The following is an 18,456-nucleotide window of genomic DNA, read 5'->3' as shown; positions in this document are numbered from 1 at the left end:
GCGCCGCCTCTCTCTTCCTCCTGAGAGAGAGAAATTCGTCGCCTGCGTGCGACAATGCCTCGCTGCACCCGGCTCTCTCTGCACAGTGCACATCACCTCAATTCAGTCGCCTCCCATCACGCGGCCTGGTGGGGCTCCGTCGCCGCCATCTGCCATTGCCGCCACTGTTTCTCCGTCGCCGTCGAGTTCGGTCACAGCAGCTGCGGTCGCGTTGCAAGACTGAAGTTTCCGCCGTCTAAAATCTGATATTAACGAGACCACCGAAGATTCCGGCAGCCAACGCTGTCTCTCCCTCGCTTTCCCCTCGCTCAACTTCACAAAAAAATCCTCGTTAAACCCCCTCTTCAAGCACTCTCTTCGCTGCCCCACTCCCATCGCAACCGTCCATCCTAGCCGCACACTCTCTCTCTCTCTCAACCAATTCTACCGTTGTCGCCTGCAACCTCCAACTCGCGCCACCGTCGACCTCCCTCTCCCTCTCGACTCTCCCTCTCTCTATCTCTAAATTTCTAACTCTCTGATTTTTCTTGGAATATTGAATCTGATGATACGTGAAGTCATGGGGAGATATATTTATGTAGAAAACCGATTTCATGGAATCATGGGGAGGTAAAAACCGATTTGTTCCGGATTTTGTGGAAGAAAAATTGTGAAACTAATCTGGCGTTTAAATCCTGATAATTGGTTGCATATTCAAGTGGGCTCAAGATGGAAATTTAATAACTGACTTTGGCTCATAACAAAGGGTTTTCTTCAAAAAGAATTTAATAAATTCTATAGGCCCAAAATGTATATTATTTTACTATAAGAATTGGGGTGAAAGATCGGCTTTAAAAACAGTTCGATGTCCTTTCAAGACAAATAAAAATGGAGAAAAAGTCGGGGTGTTACAAAGGTATGTCGGCAATGACACCATCTCAGTGGCTGAGCGTGCAACATGCACCACACGTATGTCAGACGAGCGGTCGCCAGTTTTTCCTTTCACATGAGTTGTCTCATACTATCAGCTCATACAACACCACTCGCAACCGTGATCACATGTATAAATTTTTGGTAAAAATAAGGTAAATTCATCTGAACCAAGGCGGAATCCTAGAACCAAGGCGGAATCCTAGCTTGAGGGACATGACGGGGATCTAGCTACTTGTTGGAGAGGTGGCGGAGACCAATGGTCAAATTAACTGGTGTAGACTGTAGATTGCCGATGAACGATAGCGCTGGTGGGTCCGGCTGTATGAGTTTGTTGGCATGTTTAGATTTTAGTGATTATGGGGAGAGAAGAATAGAAAAAGAACTGTCACATTTTTTAGTTTTTGTTTGAGTGGTGTCTACTGGATAAGATCGCGAACTGCATATACACATCCACTAGCTATAACGCAAATTTAATTATCAACGAATTATAATACTTGGTTATATTTTAGTTTTTGTATGAGTCGTGTCTACTAGATAAGATAGCGAACTACATATACACTGTACACATACACAAACTATAATGCAAATTTAATCATCAACGAATTATTATACATGTTATAATGTACTATATAACTATAACGTTGAATTAATTGTACACATGGGATACACAAATCAAACTTAATCTTAAACCAACAAATTGAAATGGACGAAAAATTTAAAATGTACACAGTACATATCACTCACAATTCAGGAACTAGTGACACTTGATGTAGAATCAATTTGGTTGCTATATGTATTAATTTACTCAGAGTGTATGCCAAAATGAATACACTAACAAACAGGGCGAGAAAATAATTTATACTAGTACTACAAACTTTCCGAATGTGTAGGATTTACTTAAGTACTACAGTACTATATCTTACTCCACAAATTAAGTAGTACTCCCTCCATCCCAATAATTATGAAACGTTTGCTTTTCGGCACAGGATTTTATGTAGTGTTGCTTTGTGAGTTAAAGAAGAGAGAGTAAAGTAAGAGAGATGAAAAAGTAGAGAGAAAGTTATTTCTATTTTAAGAAACGTTTCATTTTTAATGAGACAACCCAAAAAGGAAAACGTTTCATTTCTAGTGGGACAGAGGGAGTACTTCGTAGTATTTTTTTTCCTATTCAGGGCCAACTTAAGTATGAGTCATTATGAATTTTGACACATGTTTATTTTTTAATTGATTTTCATAAATAAAATCTTGTTTTGAAAATGCTCACATTTCGGGAGTGTCAGCAATGCCAATGGCACCATCTAAGTGGCTAAGACGTGTGCTTGGCTTGCGGCTGCTAATTTTCGCTCTCATCTCACATGTGCTGTGTGCTGTCTCATCCCGCCCGCCTCTGCTCGCAACCGTCTCACATATATTAAGTTCTTCTAAAAACAAAGGTACATTATTATAGGTAAATATAGACTTATTAAATACATCTCTCTGAAAAGTATGAACTATTTCCTTATTATTCCGTCTCTGATATGGTTTGTTATTTATAAAAATAGCCCTAATATGATGTGTTATTTATAATGTATACTTTTTCAGTTTCACTGCTCTTCTATTTTGCTGACTCTAACTAGAATTCTTCATCTTTATAAGCTCTTGAGTATTTGCGGGGGTGTTTGGTTGAGTTATAAGCGTCTTGTTTTCCAAAGCCTAATAATATTCTAAGCCTACCTAATGATAATAGTATTAAGGAAAAAAAACATATTTAAGTTAATGAATAATTAGCCAGATATAGATCTTCACGAAAAAGGGGCGTTGCATCATATGAAATGGAATAAAATGAATCCACCGCTTACCTACGTTATCATAATCATAATCATATGAAAAATATTAATTTACTCATGCCTTTTTCTCTTTTCCTAAATACCTCCTCTTTCAATTCTATAGTACTCCTACTCTTTTCTATTATCTAGGTTAAGGAGAACGTGTTGGATATTTTAGTGTAATTGGATAAATTTGATTGATCGGTTATTGTTATAATGATACATCATTTAAGTATGGAGGTGCGGAGTGCACACTTATTTGAATTCATTATGATGTTAGGGGCGAAGCCCCTAAACAAATGAACGGGGTCCGGGGGCAGCGCCCCCCGAGTAGCGGGGTCCAAGGGGCAGAGCCCTTGGCTGGGGTCGAGCTGTATTAGAAATTCATCCGAAAATATAATTTCTGAAAGTCAAAGGACTAATTTGCAATTTCAGAAACCTTTTGAAAATCAGTTATTTTCGGTTAATCTTCCCAACGGATGCACTGTTTCGTCAACAGCTGCACCGGTTCGTCTTCTTCAAAATCTGATCAATTCTTCTGGTTCATAGCTCTCATATACACATATGAATTTTCTGATTTCTTTGAATTTTATCTGATCAAATAAGTTTGGTAGAACCACCGAAATTGATTTGATCTGAAAGTGATTATCACGACTTTCAGATATCCGTTTTTCTGTTCTATATATTGAATCTCCCTAACAGAACGATAATTAATGAATCCATAAAAGTAAGTCAGCCTTAGAGGCCAATTTTATGGAGTTCCATAGCGTCCGTCCTCTTATATCTATAAGTAATACATGTATTAAAATTGAAAAGAAAAAAAATTATACAACATATTGATGTTTTACGTAAAAAAGATTAAATATATAAGAACAAATGGCTAAAAAAATCATGAAGCTTGTCAAATCTGGCCTATCGCGTAGCTTTCTAAAATGACCAATTATATCATAACTTTGTCATTATAAAACACAAGTTGATGGCAACAGCTAAAAGAAAAAATGGAAATAGATTGCACAATATCCATGCCTCTATATAATTAATGATAATGGAATTTACCACACAACTTTTAAATAATTACGGCTCCAAACCCCACTTGGTATTTTGAAAAAAGCTTGGTCAACATATTTGTTTTGATTATATTAAACATAAGTTGTTGGGACTTGGGCCGCAGCTGAGAACAATATAAATGCAAATAGAATTACTAAAATTCCACGTTATTATTTTTATTATATTGATAAAATAATACGATCTCTCAAAAATGTGTATCCTATTTATAAGAGTTTATTGAAAGTATTGCATCCCAAATAAAACGAAGAGACTTAAAATGATGTCACTTATTTTATTCTTCTTCTCTCTTCCCATAATTTTGATTCTCTACTTCCAAACACAAAAACCTAAACTCACACCACCGGGCCCACCGGGGTTGCCGTTGATCGGCAATTTCCACCAAATCGACGGCCAATTTCAATACAAGTACTTCCAGCGCCTCTCGAAGCAATACGGCCCCGTCATGTGAAAGGAAATGGGCTAGAATTAGATTAATATGGATTAATTAATTATAGTTGGGCTATAATTATATTAGTTCATAAGCCCAACAATCATGAAACCCTAGTGACTCTTCATCTATATAATGGTTATTTATTCTCCATTGTGGGACATGAGAAATAGCGTAACATTAGAGAGAAAATACGTAAAGCTTTGTAGAGAGAATTCCTAGCATTCTTCTACGGAGCAATTGTACCGGGATAGTTCCTGCATCGGATTGGATTGCACGTGGACCTCGATAGTAGTGGATTCAACTTGCAGGATTCAATCGCAGAAGAAAACAACACAACAAGTAAGATTTAGTTCCGTTGTGTTTTACATGCTCAACTTGCAATATGATTATGAATCTAGATCTGTATTCTTGTATGCAATTTCCGCTGCGCTCATTAGATGAATACAAGAAAACCCAACAGTGGTATCAGAGCCCGGGGCTCGATTCATAATTATTTTGTTTGCTAATTAGTTGTGGATTAACCGTGTTCATGTAATTGAAAATTTTTGGAAAATAAATGAAAACTATAATTGTTTACGGATTTAAAGTTTCGAACTTCGAATCCGAAAATTTTGAAAAATTCTGCACTGATTTCTGAGAAATTAGATTTCTTATTTGATTATGTAAACTTCAATTCTTTATAAACGAAAAGTGACTTTGCAAAAACCAATGGCCAAACTCAAGTTTATATGTCAAAATCTTTTAAAATTAAAAGCTGCGAAATTGGTTTTGGAAACTTAAATTTTGAAAGTTATGAACTGTTTTCGGAATTGTTTTACGCAATTAATTTTGAATTGGATTCAATTTCTTACTCCAAAATGGTGCAGATAATGAATATTATTTATTCCAAAGCTTTTGAGACTTATAACTCAAATCAGTTTTCATTCCGTTTTTTCGCTCCACCGAAGTCGGCATCAATGTTGTTGCTTGTGGAGACGGTAATTGACGACAACTGATTCTTCGCAATAAATGTCAGTGGCGTTTGTTTGTGAAGGGTGATGCAAATATGGGCCAAGATTTAATTAACATGACTGGGTCGGTTTTAAATAAGTTTGGCTACACAATAATAAGCAGTTGGGCTGTTTATTTTATTATTGCATCATTGTACATGGGCGTGAGGCAGTAGCCTGTTTATACTATGTATAATCTCAATTACATAATTGATTTTCAATTAGATTGATAAATTAAAATTTATATTAATTTAGAATTAATGTGTATTATTAGTCCACATTTAATTAAAGAATAAAATTTGATTTTATTTGTTGAGCATTATTTGATATCCTATGTGATAAGCATGCTATTTGATTTATGCTTATTTATTTTAACTATAGTAGTTAGAGACCGTTTTATTGTCTGGGTAGGCGGCGCCCAGTATGTGTAGTCCGTGTTATACTATGTCTGGGTAGGCGGCGCCCAGTATTTGTAGTCCGTGTTATACTATGCCTGGGTAGGCGGCGCCCAGTAATTGTTTGAAATTTAATATTGGATATTATATTCACATAACTAGTATCACACTTTTCCCCATAAAATATAAGTCTTGTTTTTGAAACAAATGCATCGTCCATCATAATTGTTTGATGTTCCTAGCCTTTTCGACCACGAGTTTTACGCCAAAGCGTTTACTCTAAATCCACAAGGTCTAGGCTCATTCATAGATGCATAGTTGGCATCGTGTGATGGGGTTGACTTGCTTAAATTGTTTAGTAAAGCCAAAGCGACCTAAATAGTTTATGGATGCATATTAATTGGATTAATAAACCAAGAATTGCAAAATAGTTGTTGCAATTGGCTTAGAGGCCTACCTTGTAATATTACTGTAGTGATCAGCCAAAGCAGGGGCTGCGATGATATGGACTTGGATCTTGGACCACTAAAATTTATATTTGATATAAATTCGTATTTTATGTTTGGGGGACATAATATATGTTAAAATTAGTGGGAGCTAATCAATACAATAAACTCTTGTTTGATTAGAGATACGAATGTGATCTTTATATGCTTTTCTAATTTACTTTTCATTGTATTTTTCTGTTCAGATAAAATGTCAAACTTGACTTACAAGTGCTTGATGGAAACACACAAATTGATTGGGTCAAATTTCACGGATTGGCTCCGTTGTTTGCGCTTGGTGCTAAGGCATGACAAAATTGATTATGTCTTGGACAAACCAATTGGTGTCGTTCCCAGTAAGGAATCTTCTGAGTTTGCTACGTTTGACGCAGCTGCTCATGAGAAACATGTTGAAAATGCAAATGATGCTCAGTGCATCATGTTGTCATCCATGAGTTTGGAACTTCAAAGACAACATGAGCACATGCTTCCATATGAGATGGTTAAACACTTGGAGAGTTTGTATGCTTCACAAGCTCAAACTATGGAGTATGAGATACTTCGCGATCTCTTCAAGTGCAAGCTTCATGATGGAGGCAAGGTTTCTGAGCATGTGCTGAAAATGATTGGTTTGATTGAGAGGTTAGCATCGATTGGAACGGTGCTTCCCGCAAATGTCTCAACAAATCTAATTCTTCAGTCTCTTCCTAGTAGTTTTGAGAATTTCATTGTGAATTTCAACATGAACAACACGAAGGTTGGGCTGCCAGAGTTGCACAACATGCTTAAGACTTATGAGTCTTCCACTACTAAGGTAAAATCTGTGCTCATGGTGAGCTCTTCTGCGAAGTCTTCCAAAGGGAAGAATAAGCAGCAACAGAAGAAGATAGCATCTAAGGATGTTGTTCTAAAGCCTAAGAGTGGAGGGGCTAAGAAGAAGTCGAAGTTATCAAAGGATGAGTGTCTTTTCTGTCATGAAAAGGGACACTGGAAGAGAGACTGCCCAAAATTCAAGGCACAAGGTGCAGAAAGTGGGAGCTCAGGTATGTTTGTCATTGAGATAAATATGTCTATGAATAAATCACAATCTTGGGTATTAGATACAGCTTGTGGCTCACACATTTGTAATAATGTGCAGGGTCTAAGTGACTGCAGGAAAGTGAGGCCTGGGGAAGTTGATTTGCGTGTTGGGAATGGAGCAAGAGTTGCTGCCGAATGCGTGGGGACTTACAGATTGGATCTTCCCTCAGGACATAGACTAGAATTGTTCAATTGTTATTTCGTTCCAGTTATTTCTAAGAATATTATTTCCATTCCGATGTTAGACATTGAAGGTTTTTCCTTCCATTTTGCAAACAGCAGATGCTCGTTTTCTTTTAATGGATTGTTTTATGGAAATGCCGCTCTTGAAAATGGATTATATATGCTTGAATACAAACGAAATATTTTCAATGTGCAAAACAAAAGACCTAAGCTATGTAATACGAATAATGCAACTTATCTATGGCATTGCAGACTTGGTCATATTAATGAGAAAAGAATAGCAAGATTGAGAAAGTTAGACTATCTCACTTCATTTGATTTAGAACCATACGGAGCTTGTGAATTCTGTCTCAAAGGAAAAATGACAAGTAAACCATTTTCTGGGAAAGGGGTGCGTGCTAAGGATTTGCTAGAGTTAATTCACAAAGATGTGTGTGGACCGTTTCCAACTCAAGCAAGAGGTGGTTATTCGTACTTCATAACTTTTATTGATGATTTGTCAAGGTATGGATATGTGTATCTTATGAAACATAAATCCGAGGCCTTCGAGAAATTTAAAGAGTTTAAGTGTGAAGTTGAGAAACAACTTGGGAAAAGTATCAAGACTCTTCGATCAGATCGAGGAGGGGAATACTTGAGCCGAGAATTTCTTGATTACTTGAAGTCACATGGAATCCAGTCAGACTGGACACCTCCTGGTACACCTCAAATGAATGGAGTATCTGAAAGGAGAAATCGAACATTATTAGATATGGTTCGATCCATGATGAGCTTCGCCAGTCTCCCTTTATTCCTATGGGGCCATGCCTTACTAACGGCTATTTACATTCTAAATAGGGTTCCCTCTAAATCAGTTGAGAAAACACCATATGAGTTATGGTGTGGCAAGAAAGCAAGTCTTAACCATATCCGGACCTGGGGTTGTCCAGCTTTTGTTAAGAAAATGATGACTGATAAATTGGAAACTAAAAGTGAGAAATGTTATTTTGTGGGATATCCTAAAGAAACTAAAGGATATGAGTTCTACTGCCCTGGAGATCACAAGGTGATAATCTCTAGGAATGTGACGTTTCTTGAAGACAGTTACGTCTCCAAGGAACAAGGTCAAAATATAGTAGATCTTGAAGAAATTCAAGAACCACAAGATAACATTGAGGATGAGGGATTATCCACTGGATTGGACAATAACTCAGTGGAAGTTTTTGATGATCTATTGGGAGGGGAAATTACTCTTAGAGAGGACCTTAGAGAGACTCTCGAGGGACCACCTCAAGACAATGAGATGCATCAAAGACAAGATAATGCAATAGTTGCATCACCTCCACCTCAAGAAGATCATAGTGATATTCCTGAACCTTCTCACATACAGAATGAACAGCCTGATCCAGAGCAAAACCAACTCAATAGGCCTAGAAGGACTCGTCGTCCACCTGAGAGACTAAATCTAATGGTTGAGAACCAAGATGATGAAGTTGATTTAGATGACGATGAGCCTAAGACCTATGCCGAGGCGGTGTCAGACACCGATCGAGAGAAGTGGCTAGAAGCCTTGATATCTGAAATGGACTCGATGTACTTCAACTTAGTCTGGGAACTAGTTGACTTGCCAGATGGGGTTTACCCTATAGGCTGCAAATGGATCTTCAAAAAGAAGAGAGATGCAGATGGCAAAGTACAAACCTACAAGGCTAGGTTAGTGGCAAAGGGTTATAGTCAGCGCGAAGGCATTGACTATGATGAAACCTTTTCGCCAGTTGCTAAGATCAAGGCAATTGCTGCATACTACAATTTTGATATTTGGCAAATGGATGTCAAAACCGCATTTCTCAATGGAGAATTAGAAGGCGATGTCTATATGACACAACCTGAAGGTTTTGTATCGAAAGAAAGGCCGAATGCAGTGTGCAAGCTAAAGAAGTCCATTTATGGACTTAAGCAAGCTTCGAGGAGTTGGAATATTTGTTTTGACAGAACAATCAAATCGTTTGGTTTTGTCAGAAGCAAAGAGGATCCATGTGTTTATAGTAAACGCGAAAATGGAAACGTCGTATACCTTATCATATATGTTGATGACATCTTGATTATGGGAAGCGATCGTTCCATGATGCAATCCGTGAAAGAGTGGTTGTCTAGATCCTTTCTGATGAAGGATCTGGGTGATGCTTCCTATATCCTTGGAATTAAGATCTATCGAGATAGACCAAATAGGATGTTGGGATTATCACAATCCACATACATAGACAAGTTGTTAAGGCGCTTCTCAATGGAGAATTCTAAGAAAGGTTTTCTTCCTATGGGACATGGCATTGTATTGTCAAAGAAGGATTGTCCTTCTAATGACAAAGAAAGAGACAACATGAAGAGGATTCCATATGCTTCGGCTATAGGATCTATTATGTATGCCATGATATCTACTAGGCCAGATGTGGCCTATGCGCTTAGCATGACAGGCAGATTTCAGCAAAATCCCGGTGAGGAACATTGGAAAACTGTTAAGACTATTCTTAAGTACCTTAGAAGGACTAAAGAATATTTCTTAGTCTATGGTGGACAACCAGAGTTATCAGTTACTGGGTATACTGATGCTAGTTTCCAAACAGACCATGACGACTATAAGTCTCAGTCTGGATATGTTTTTATCCTCAATGGTGGAGCAGTGAGTTGGAATAGTTCCAAACAAGGTACAACTGCCGATTCCACCACCGAAGCCGAGTATATTGCTGCATCTGAAGCTGCCAAAGAAGCTGTTGCTTTGTTAGAGTTCGTTAAGGAACTGGGTGTTGTTCCGAGTGCCAGTAGTGCAATACCTTTGTACTGTGACAACACTGGTGCTGTTGCGCAAGCAAAAGAACCCAGAGCTACGAACAGGAACAAGCATGTTCCTAGAAGATATCATCTGATCAGAGAAATAATTGAAAGAGGCGACATAAAATTAGAAAGAGTACCCACTGATGATAATTTAGCTGATCCTTTCACTAAACCGTTATGTATAGCAAAACACAACAAGCACTTTGAGAGCTTAGGTGTTAAGCATGTTGGTAGATGGCTTTGAATCAGTGGGAGTTGAAGTTTTATATGTCTTAGAAACATTTTGTATTGAGACATTATTACTTGATCACATTCTATGAAAATTTTATTTTCTATGGGTTTTGTGCACTTATTGGAATAATTGTTTAAATGTTTGTCTTTATTCTAAATATTTGTTCCCTTGAATTGTGACTGTCGTTAATGGGGTGAGACATTAATGATATAGTATAATTCTAAAATAGCCCTAACCAATGATCATCAAGAATGGGATATTGATGATATGTTATAGGTTAGCATGGGGTTTGCATCACATTCTTCGAGAATGTAGTTGTTCTCACAGCTATGAGATATTTGATACTCGTGATGGACACATGATATACTTTGGAGAGTATTGGTATACCCTACTATTAAACTGTTTTGTTAAGTGTCTACAGTTTATTAGTGCATGAAGTATGTAATAGTCCTTGGATCTGAGGTCATTACACATTTTGTTTGTTGAGTGGTGTGCTTTGATCTTGTCCAACGCTTTGCCTCCCAAAGGAGGATTGAGACACGGACCTGTGTTGGGTATATCATAAGATAAATGAAAATGGTAGTTGAGCCAAGATTGAGATTCATTCCTCGATTAGAATTTCGAGAGAACACTCAAATTCTCTATATTACTTGACCACTAAGTCATTGGCCAATGCGAAAGATATATTCAATTAAAGTAATTGAATATGATCTAATGGGTCATTTAATAAAGATGAGATAAAGTGATTGAGCTATTTGGATGACACATAGCAAATCTTAGGCTCAATCGGGTGGTTCGTGAATGAAAGGATATTACTATAAACTTTATGTAGAGGCTTGTTTACCGAATTCACGTAAACGTCCTTCATATATCGAGCTACGCTGCCAACGCAGTCTAGGAGTTTTGTGCAGACTTCGATTAGATCGTCGTCGATAATGAGGGCCTAAAGGGTCACACTATAAGTGTATTTTGATCCGCTCAAGGGTACAAAGTTGGAACTGCGTATTATATCTAATGCTAGTCCAAGTGGGAGATTGAAAGGAAATGGGCTAGAATTAGATTAATATGGATTAATTAATTATAGTTGGGCTATAATTATATTAGTTCATAAGCCCAACAATCATGAAACCCTAGTGACTCTTCATCTATATAATGGTTATTTATTCTCCATTGTGGGACATGAGAAATAGCGTAACATTAGAGAGAAAATACGTAAAGCTTTGTAGAGAGAATTCCTAGCATTCTTCTACGGAGCAATTGTACCGGGATAGTTCCTGCATCGGATTGGATTGCACGTGGACCTCGATAGTAGTGGATTCAACTTGCAGGATTCAATCGCAGAAGAAAACAACACAACAAGTAAGATTTAGTTCCGTTGTGTTTTACATGCTCAACTTGCAATATGATTATGAATCTAGATCTGTATTCTTGTATGCAATTTCCGCTGCGCTCATTAGATGAATACAAGAAAACCCAACATCATGTTGCTCAAGCTCGGAATCCGACGCCTCATTGTGATTTCCTCGGCAGAAGCAGTGAAAGAGATTACGAAATCTAACGATGCCGTTTTCTCAAGACGACCTTCTGTTGTCGCCGCGAAGAGGCTGACATATAACCACCTAGACATCGGGTTTTCCTACAACGACACGTGGAGGGAGATGAGGAAGATCTCCAACCTCCATCTCTTTAGCGCCAAGCAAGTTCAATCATTTCACCCCATTTTGAGAGACGAAGTGAGCAAGATGGTGGAGAAGATTGCTAGAGATGCCTCTTCTTCCACCGTCGTCAATTTCAGTGATACCTCGATGTCACTTTTAACTAATATCCTCTCCAGGATTGCGTTTGGGAAGATCTGTGAAAAGGATCGTTTCAAGGATCTTCTTGATGAAACTCAGCACGTACTTGGAGGTTTTTTTGTGGAGGATTACTTGCCTTGGCTTCGATGGATTGATCGCCTCTCTGGAATGGCTGCAAAGCTTGATAAGAATTTTCACAACTTGGATTTTTTTTATCAAGAACTGATTGAAGAACATATGAATCCGAATAGGCCTAAATCGATGGATGGTGACTTCATCAATATTATGTTAAGGATTAAAGAAAATGGATCCTCTTCCTTTGCTCCTACAATAAACCACATCAAAGGTGTACTAATGGTAATGATTTCTAATAATTTTGAAATTTACATGCATCCAAATATTTATAATGATATTTGAAGTGATTAATTATGTAGGATTTGGTAACCGGAGGCAGTGACACGGCAGCAATTGCTCTAGAGTGGACAATGACGGCATTGATGGAGAAGCCTTTGGTGATGAAGAAGTTGCAAGAGGAGATAAGGCGGTTGGGCGGAAAGAAAGATATGATCAATAAACAAGACATAGAGCAACTTTCATATTTGAGGGCAGTTGTAAAAGAGAGTTTGAGAATGTATCCACCGGCTCCACTTTTATTGCCAAGAGAGACTACTAATAAGTGTAGTGTAAATGGTTATGAAATTGAAGGCGGAAGTATGGTGTATATCAATGCTTGGGCTATTGGAAGAGATCCCGCCACGTGGGAAAACGCAGATGAGTTCATGCCGGAGAGGTTCTTGGAGGACGGTCAGATTCCGGAGTTGATTACCTTTGGATTCGGGAGAAGAGGGTGTCCGGGAATGGGAATGGCGATTGCCGAGCTGGAACTTGCATTGGCAAATCTTGTATACAAATTTAATTGGGAATTGCCTAAGGGAGAGGATATTGATTTCGAAACTAAGCCTGGACCAACACTGCATAAGAAGAATGCTCTTCGTCTTATTGCTAAGGTTGCCATATAAACTTTAGTGTTTTAGATCTATGCAAATAGAGGATTCTAACAAAATGAATCCACCGCTTACCTACATCATCATAATCATATGAATGAGATTAATTTACTCATGCCTTTTTTCTTCTTAAATTATACTCCATATTGATCTTTTATGTGAAAAAGATTAGATATATAAGAATAAATGGCTAAAAAAAATCATGAAATTTAGTCAAATTCTGGTCTATCATAAAAACTGACCAATTGTATCATAACTTTGTCATTATTCTTATTATCCCGTAGCCTATGATTTGGGAGAAATTATTATACTCCTTCAGTCCCATAGAAATATGTCATATTTCCTTTTTCGTCCGTCGCATAGAAATAGTCAATATCCATTTATGGAAACCTTTTCTCCTTTTTTTTTCCTTTATCATCTATGAGACCCACAATCCACTACACAATTTCATCTACTTTTTCTCCTTCTCTCTTACTTTACCAATTACACATTAAAACTCTTGCCAATCCCAAATACCCTATTTCTATTGGGCGAAGGGAGCATACTTTTGGCAAACGAAAAATATCATGCGAACAAAACATTTGGCTATTCAAATGACGCCATTTAATACATCTTGTCAATGAGATGAATTGCAAACTCTAAATATTGTACAAACTTCAAACTATGATCTTGACCGTTAGAAAATGTCAACAAATGACAAAATAACATCAACGAGAAATGTCAACGATTGATGCTGTATTGACAATGTGTGGACATCTTCTATTGATGTTATTTTGTCATCTGTTGATATTTTTTAACGGTCCGGATAATAGTTTGAAGTTTGTACGATATTTACATTTTGCATTTTATCACTAGTCTACATGTAATACTCCATAAAATAATTTATTATTAACGGTATTTTTTCTATCCAAGCGTGGATTGTTAAAAATATAATATCTTTATTTGATACACTATAGTAAATAAACCTTAATTATCCTATATTAATGTTTGGTAATCCATATTACTTATTTCAAGTCTTGATTGAAAATCAGAAGGTCGATCCACTCCTTATAAAACTGTAAAATTACAAGCATCATTCCTATAAGAGCATCTCCAATGTCAGCTAGCTGACCGGCTAGCCGCTCCGCGCGCGCTCGCCGGTCCGCTAGCCGACCATTGCGACCGGCGAGCGCAAAATTGGCGAGTAAATCGGCTAGCGCACGCCGACCCGCTGGCCGCCATTGTAGCATCCCGATCGGCTAGCGAGCGGCGAGCGCCCCTTTTTTTTTAATTTTCGAGACTCTATGTATACGCGATTTTAACGCCATTTTCATTCGCACCACTTGTTTTAACGAGTATCTCTCTCTCTTAATTTCTGTACAAGAGCAATGTCGCTAAATGGAGAACAACAACGGCTCCACTCCAGCTACTCCAGTGACGTCCGGGTCGCAAATTCCCACGGTACCCGTGGGAAGTGGATGTAACCCGATGGGCGGGTTCTACAATATGTACCCTTGGCCACAGATGATGCCGGGGATGGTAGCCGGGGTTAGTAGTATGCCGGTGTGGCAGGGCGGGCAGGGGATGCCGAGGGTACCAGTGATGCACGGGTGGCAGCCGGGAATGATGGGGATGCAGCTCGGGATTCAGGGGATGCCGATGGTGCAGCCGGGCGGGGACAATGTCTATCGTCCCAGTCTTGACTTTTTGACTGCATTTTCCCACACATCGAGATGACACTTTCTCCCTAGAGGAGTTGTTGGAACAAGTCGATCGATCGATACGACGACACTCCCAGGGATACAGAGGGAGTAGGTCGGGGGCGGAGGCGGGGTCGGGGCGCACCGAAGAAGAAGAAGGGAAAGGGCAAAAAGGTGGTAGGCGAGTCGTCGCAGCCGGCTGATGACGACAGTGTACGGAGGAAGTGGACGGATGAGAAGAACGTCACGCTGTCCAAGGCTTGGGTGACTGTTTGCGATGATCCCCTCGTTTCGAACAATCAAAGGATCGTCAACTTGTGGGCTAAAATTGCAGCAGCCTACGGGAGGCATTGCTCGCATGGGAAGGCATACAGCCCGGAGGAGTGCCGAAAGGGTTGGGACTGAATCAGGACTGCGGTCTCCCGATTTGCGGGGTTCTACGCCAGCAACCTCCGCATAAAGACCATCAACCAAGCTGACGAGTATGTCAGGAGGATGGCGGAGGCGCAGTTCCCCTTGAAGAATGTTTATAAGGAGTTCACCTACTAAAACTGCTATGTGGTGCTGATGCACTCTGAGAAGTTCCAAGCGGGTGTCGCTGCTGGCTGGCCGAAGAAGCAGCGGCTTGAACTATGCCGGTGACTACAGCAGCAACGGTGGTTCCCACGAGCTCCCCGACGATGCTCCGGAGTTCCCGTCTCCTCCATCATTTACTCGCCGCATCCGCCCGTTGGTCAAAAGACGGCGCAACGGGCCCGTTCTAGGGGAGTCGCCCAGTGTCCCAGGAGGTCCAGTCGGATTCCCCCTACTGGCAGGTCGACAGCCGAGAACATGTGGAAAATCGTCAATCAATGGAAGACGGCAGAGGACCCTTTGGAGAAGGGGTTTCTTTTTTAGATCCTTCAGAGTATGCAGACAGATTTGGCTCGCGCACGTAGGGCCAGGGGAGACCATGGGGCCTCAGCTGCGCCAGATTCAGGGATCCCAGGTAGCGGCGACGGCGACGGCGGCGACGAGGAGTGAGCCGGGGATCGTGTGTGGAAGCAGGATGGTATTTTTTTTAAAATTATTTAATTTTTTTTGTACATTTTTTTAGTTTATAAATAAAATTATCGCATTTTCTCGTATCTGTGTCGCAAATTTAATTCCGTATTTTGCGTGATTATATTTATTTGTTTTTTATAATTGTGCTGGCCTATGGCTGGCCTATTTCTTGTCCTGAAGATGTGGCTAGAGGAGTTTCTTGTCCTGATGGCAGGAGGAATTTTTGACTAGGCTATAGCTGGCCTAAAGCCATTTGAGATGCTCTAAACTCCGCCACTCTTCACGCCCATTTGTAGTTACCGCGGGAGAACCTACAAAAATTTCTAAGGTACTACTATTACTTTCTGTTTCTCAAAATTTGGCTACGAAAATGCTATCGGGAGATCTTAGGGTTTACCAACGAGAAATTCCGGAAAAAGGGACTCAATTTGCAGGCCTTTCGAACTTTGGGATTAAATTCGTTGGCCTTTCGAAATATGAGACCGTGGCGTGCGAATTTTTCGAAATAAGGGATTTTCGAATTTTTATGTATTTTGAATTCTTTTTTCATATTATTTCTTTCACTATATTTAACAACTGACCAAATTATCCCTAATACATTTTTTAACACAATTTTTGATTTATTTTATTCCATCAGCCACCTTTCCGCAATCACCATCTCCAGCTCCAAGGTCGCACAAAGGTCGCAGCCTTCATCAAATGGCCATAACTTCTTCATCCGAGTTCCAATTGAGGCGTACAAGGTACCCACGCGAAGCTAATTCAAAGAAGAAGATACCAATAGTAAGATAAAATAATTTGGACATCGTCTTAATAGGAAACGAACAGTTTGAATCAAACTGTAAAACCTGACATAGAAAAATGGCAACCGACAATAAAGTTCGTGGAAAAAACCAGAGTTCATGGAAAATTGGTGACTTTAAAAGCAGTTACCCCTACTATTAAATTGAAATCTAGATGTGTTATTTATTTATCGTTGTTCTTGATTGAAAATTGTGGAGAAGTTCATGAGACTGCCTGTTTACTATTAATATTGTTAATGAAATAGTAGTAAGTAAAAATAATGGATAAGATAAATTTTTTAAAATGTATTATTAGAATGACAAATTTTTAAAATAGTAGTCCTCATTAACATTACATATTTATTTTCTAATCTCACATATTTAGGCCATCCGCAACGCTGTCTCTTATATGTCTCTTAACTGTCTCATCTTTTCACTATTCATGGGCCCCACTGTACTTTTCAGCTAATCTCTTAACTAAGAGACAGCACCTGCATCCCTCCATCTCTTAACCATCTCTTAACTATTCATTCAATTTCATTTTTTATTTTTAATTCCAACAAATTCAATTAATAAAAAACACACTTCATTAAATAAAATAAAATTACAATTTAAATACCTAAAAAAATAAAAAAGACATAATTAAAAAACTAGAAATTACAAATTGCACACTTAAACTCAAATAAAAAAAAATGGAGGCAAAGAAAGAGAAGAAGGAGTTCTCTAGTGACGATCATCTAACGGTTGCCAAATTTTGCCCAAATGTGCTCCATTAGATCCTCCTGGAGTTGGGCGTGGGCGGTAGAATCACGTGTCCTTGCCCGAATAGACAATCGCTCTTGCAAAGACGGATGCACTCCCGTTCGAGGCAGACTACTTGCGGTCGAACCAATTTCCCACCTCAGGTCCTTCGTCGGCGACAATCATGTTGTGCAAGATTATGCACGTATACATGATGCCGACCATGTTCTCCATAAACCACTGTCGAGCCGGGGCTTTGATAATGTTGAATCGAGCTTGGAGAACCCCGAACGCTCTCCCCACATCCTTGCGAGCAGACTCTTGCTTCTGCGCAAAAGAGACTGATTTTCGTCCGCAGGCCCGTTGAACGTCTTCACAAAGGTTGGCCACTTCGGATAGATGCCGTCGGCAAGATAGTACCCCATTTTATACTGGCGATTATTAGCGATGAAGTTGATGGCCGACGCTTTACCATTCAGAACTTCAGCGAAGAGGTCGGAGTTGTTGAGTACGTTGACGTCGTTGTTCGAGCCGGGGACCCCGAAATACGCATGCCAAATCCATAGCCGGTAGTCGGCAACGGCCTCGAGTATAACGGTGGGGTGGGTGCCTTTGTGGCCGCTCGTGTATGACCCCCTCCACGCCACAGGGCAATTCTTCCATTGCCAATGCATGCAATCGACACTCCCGAGCATCCCGGGGAATCTGTGCACTTGTTCGTGAAGACGGAGCAGAAACTGACAATCTGCGGTGGTTGGCTTCTTCAGAAATTCGACGGTGAAGGCTGCCCGGACGCCTTTGCAGAAGTTCAACAAACAAAGTCTCCAGTGGATTCTCCGACGTGCAGGTATTCGTCGAACGCATCCGCCGTTTGTCCAGTAGCAAGCTGATGGATCGCCGCAGTACATTTCTGGAGCGTCGTGTGGATAGGATGGCCAACAGCGTCGAACCCTTCTCTGAAGAACTCTTCACGTGCCGCCAATGTACTCGCGATATGCAAAAATAGCGCGCGTGACATACGGA

General features: G+C 39.6%; 1 protein-coding gene and 2 pseudogenes across 1 annotated transcript; all 3 read left to right on the top strand.

The window, feature by feature from the left end:
- Positions 1-6,295: 6,295 nt before the first annotated feature.
- LOC148931492 (uncharacterized) lies at positions 6,296-6,961 on the top strand (annotated as a pseudogene).
- Positions 6,962-9,700: 2,739 nt separating this feature from the next.
- On the top strand, positions 9,701-10,399 carry LOC148931491 (secreted RxLR effector protein 161 pseudogene; annotated as a pseudogene).
- Positions 10,400-11,873: 1,474 nt separating this feature from the next.
- Positions 11,874-13,202, top strand: LOC125185838 (cytochrome P450 71A1-like). The gene is made up of 2 exons (XM_089064165.1): positions 11,874-12,540; positions 12,618-13,202. Exons 1-2 carry the CDS (start codon positions 12,046-12,048, stop codon positions 13,200-13,202), a joined length of 1,080 nt encoding a protein of 359 aa, XP_088920291.1. The 5' UTR covers positions 11,874-12,045.
- The last annotated feature ends 5,254 nt before the right edge of the window (positions 13,203-18,456 follow it).

The sequence above is a fragment of the Salvia hispanica genome, chromosome 2 (genome assembly GCF_029641045.1).
Source record: "Salvia hispanica isolate PSC_SH4W2 chromosome 2, Shi_PSC_v1, whole genome shotgun sequence".
NCBI classification, from domain to species: Eukaryota; Viridiplantae; Streptophyta; class Magnoliopsida; order Lamiales; family Lamiaceae; genus Salvia; species Salvia hispanica.
This window is presented reverse-complemented; position numbering and strand designations above follow the sequence as displayed.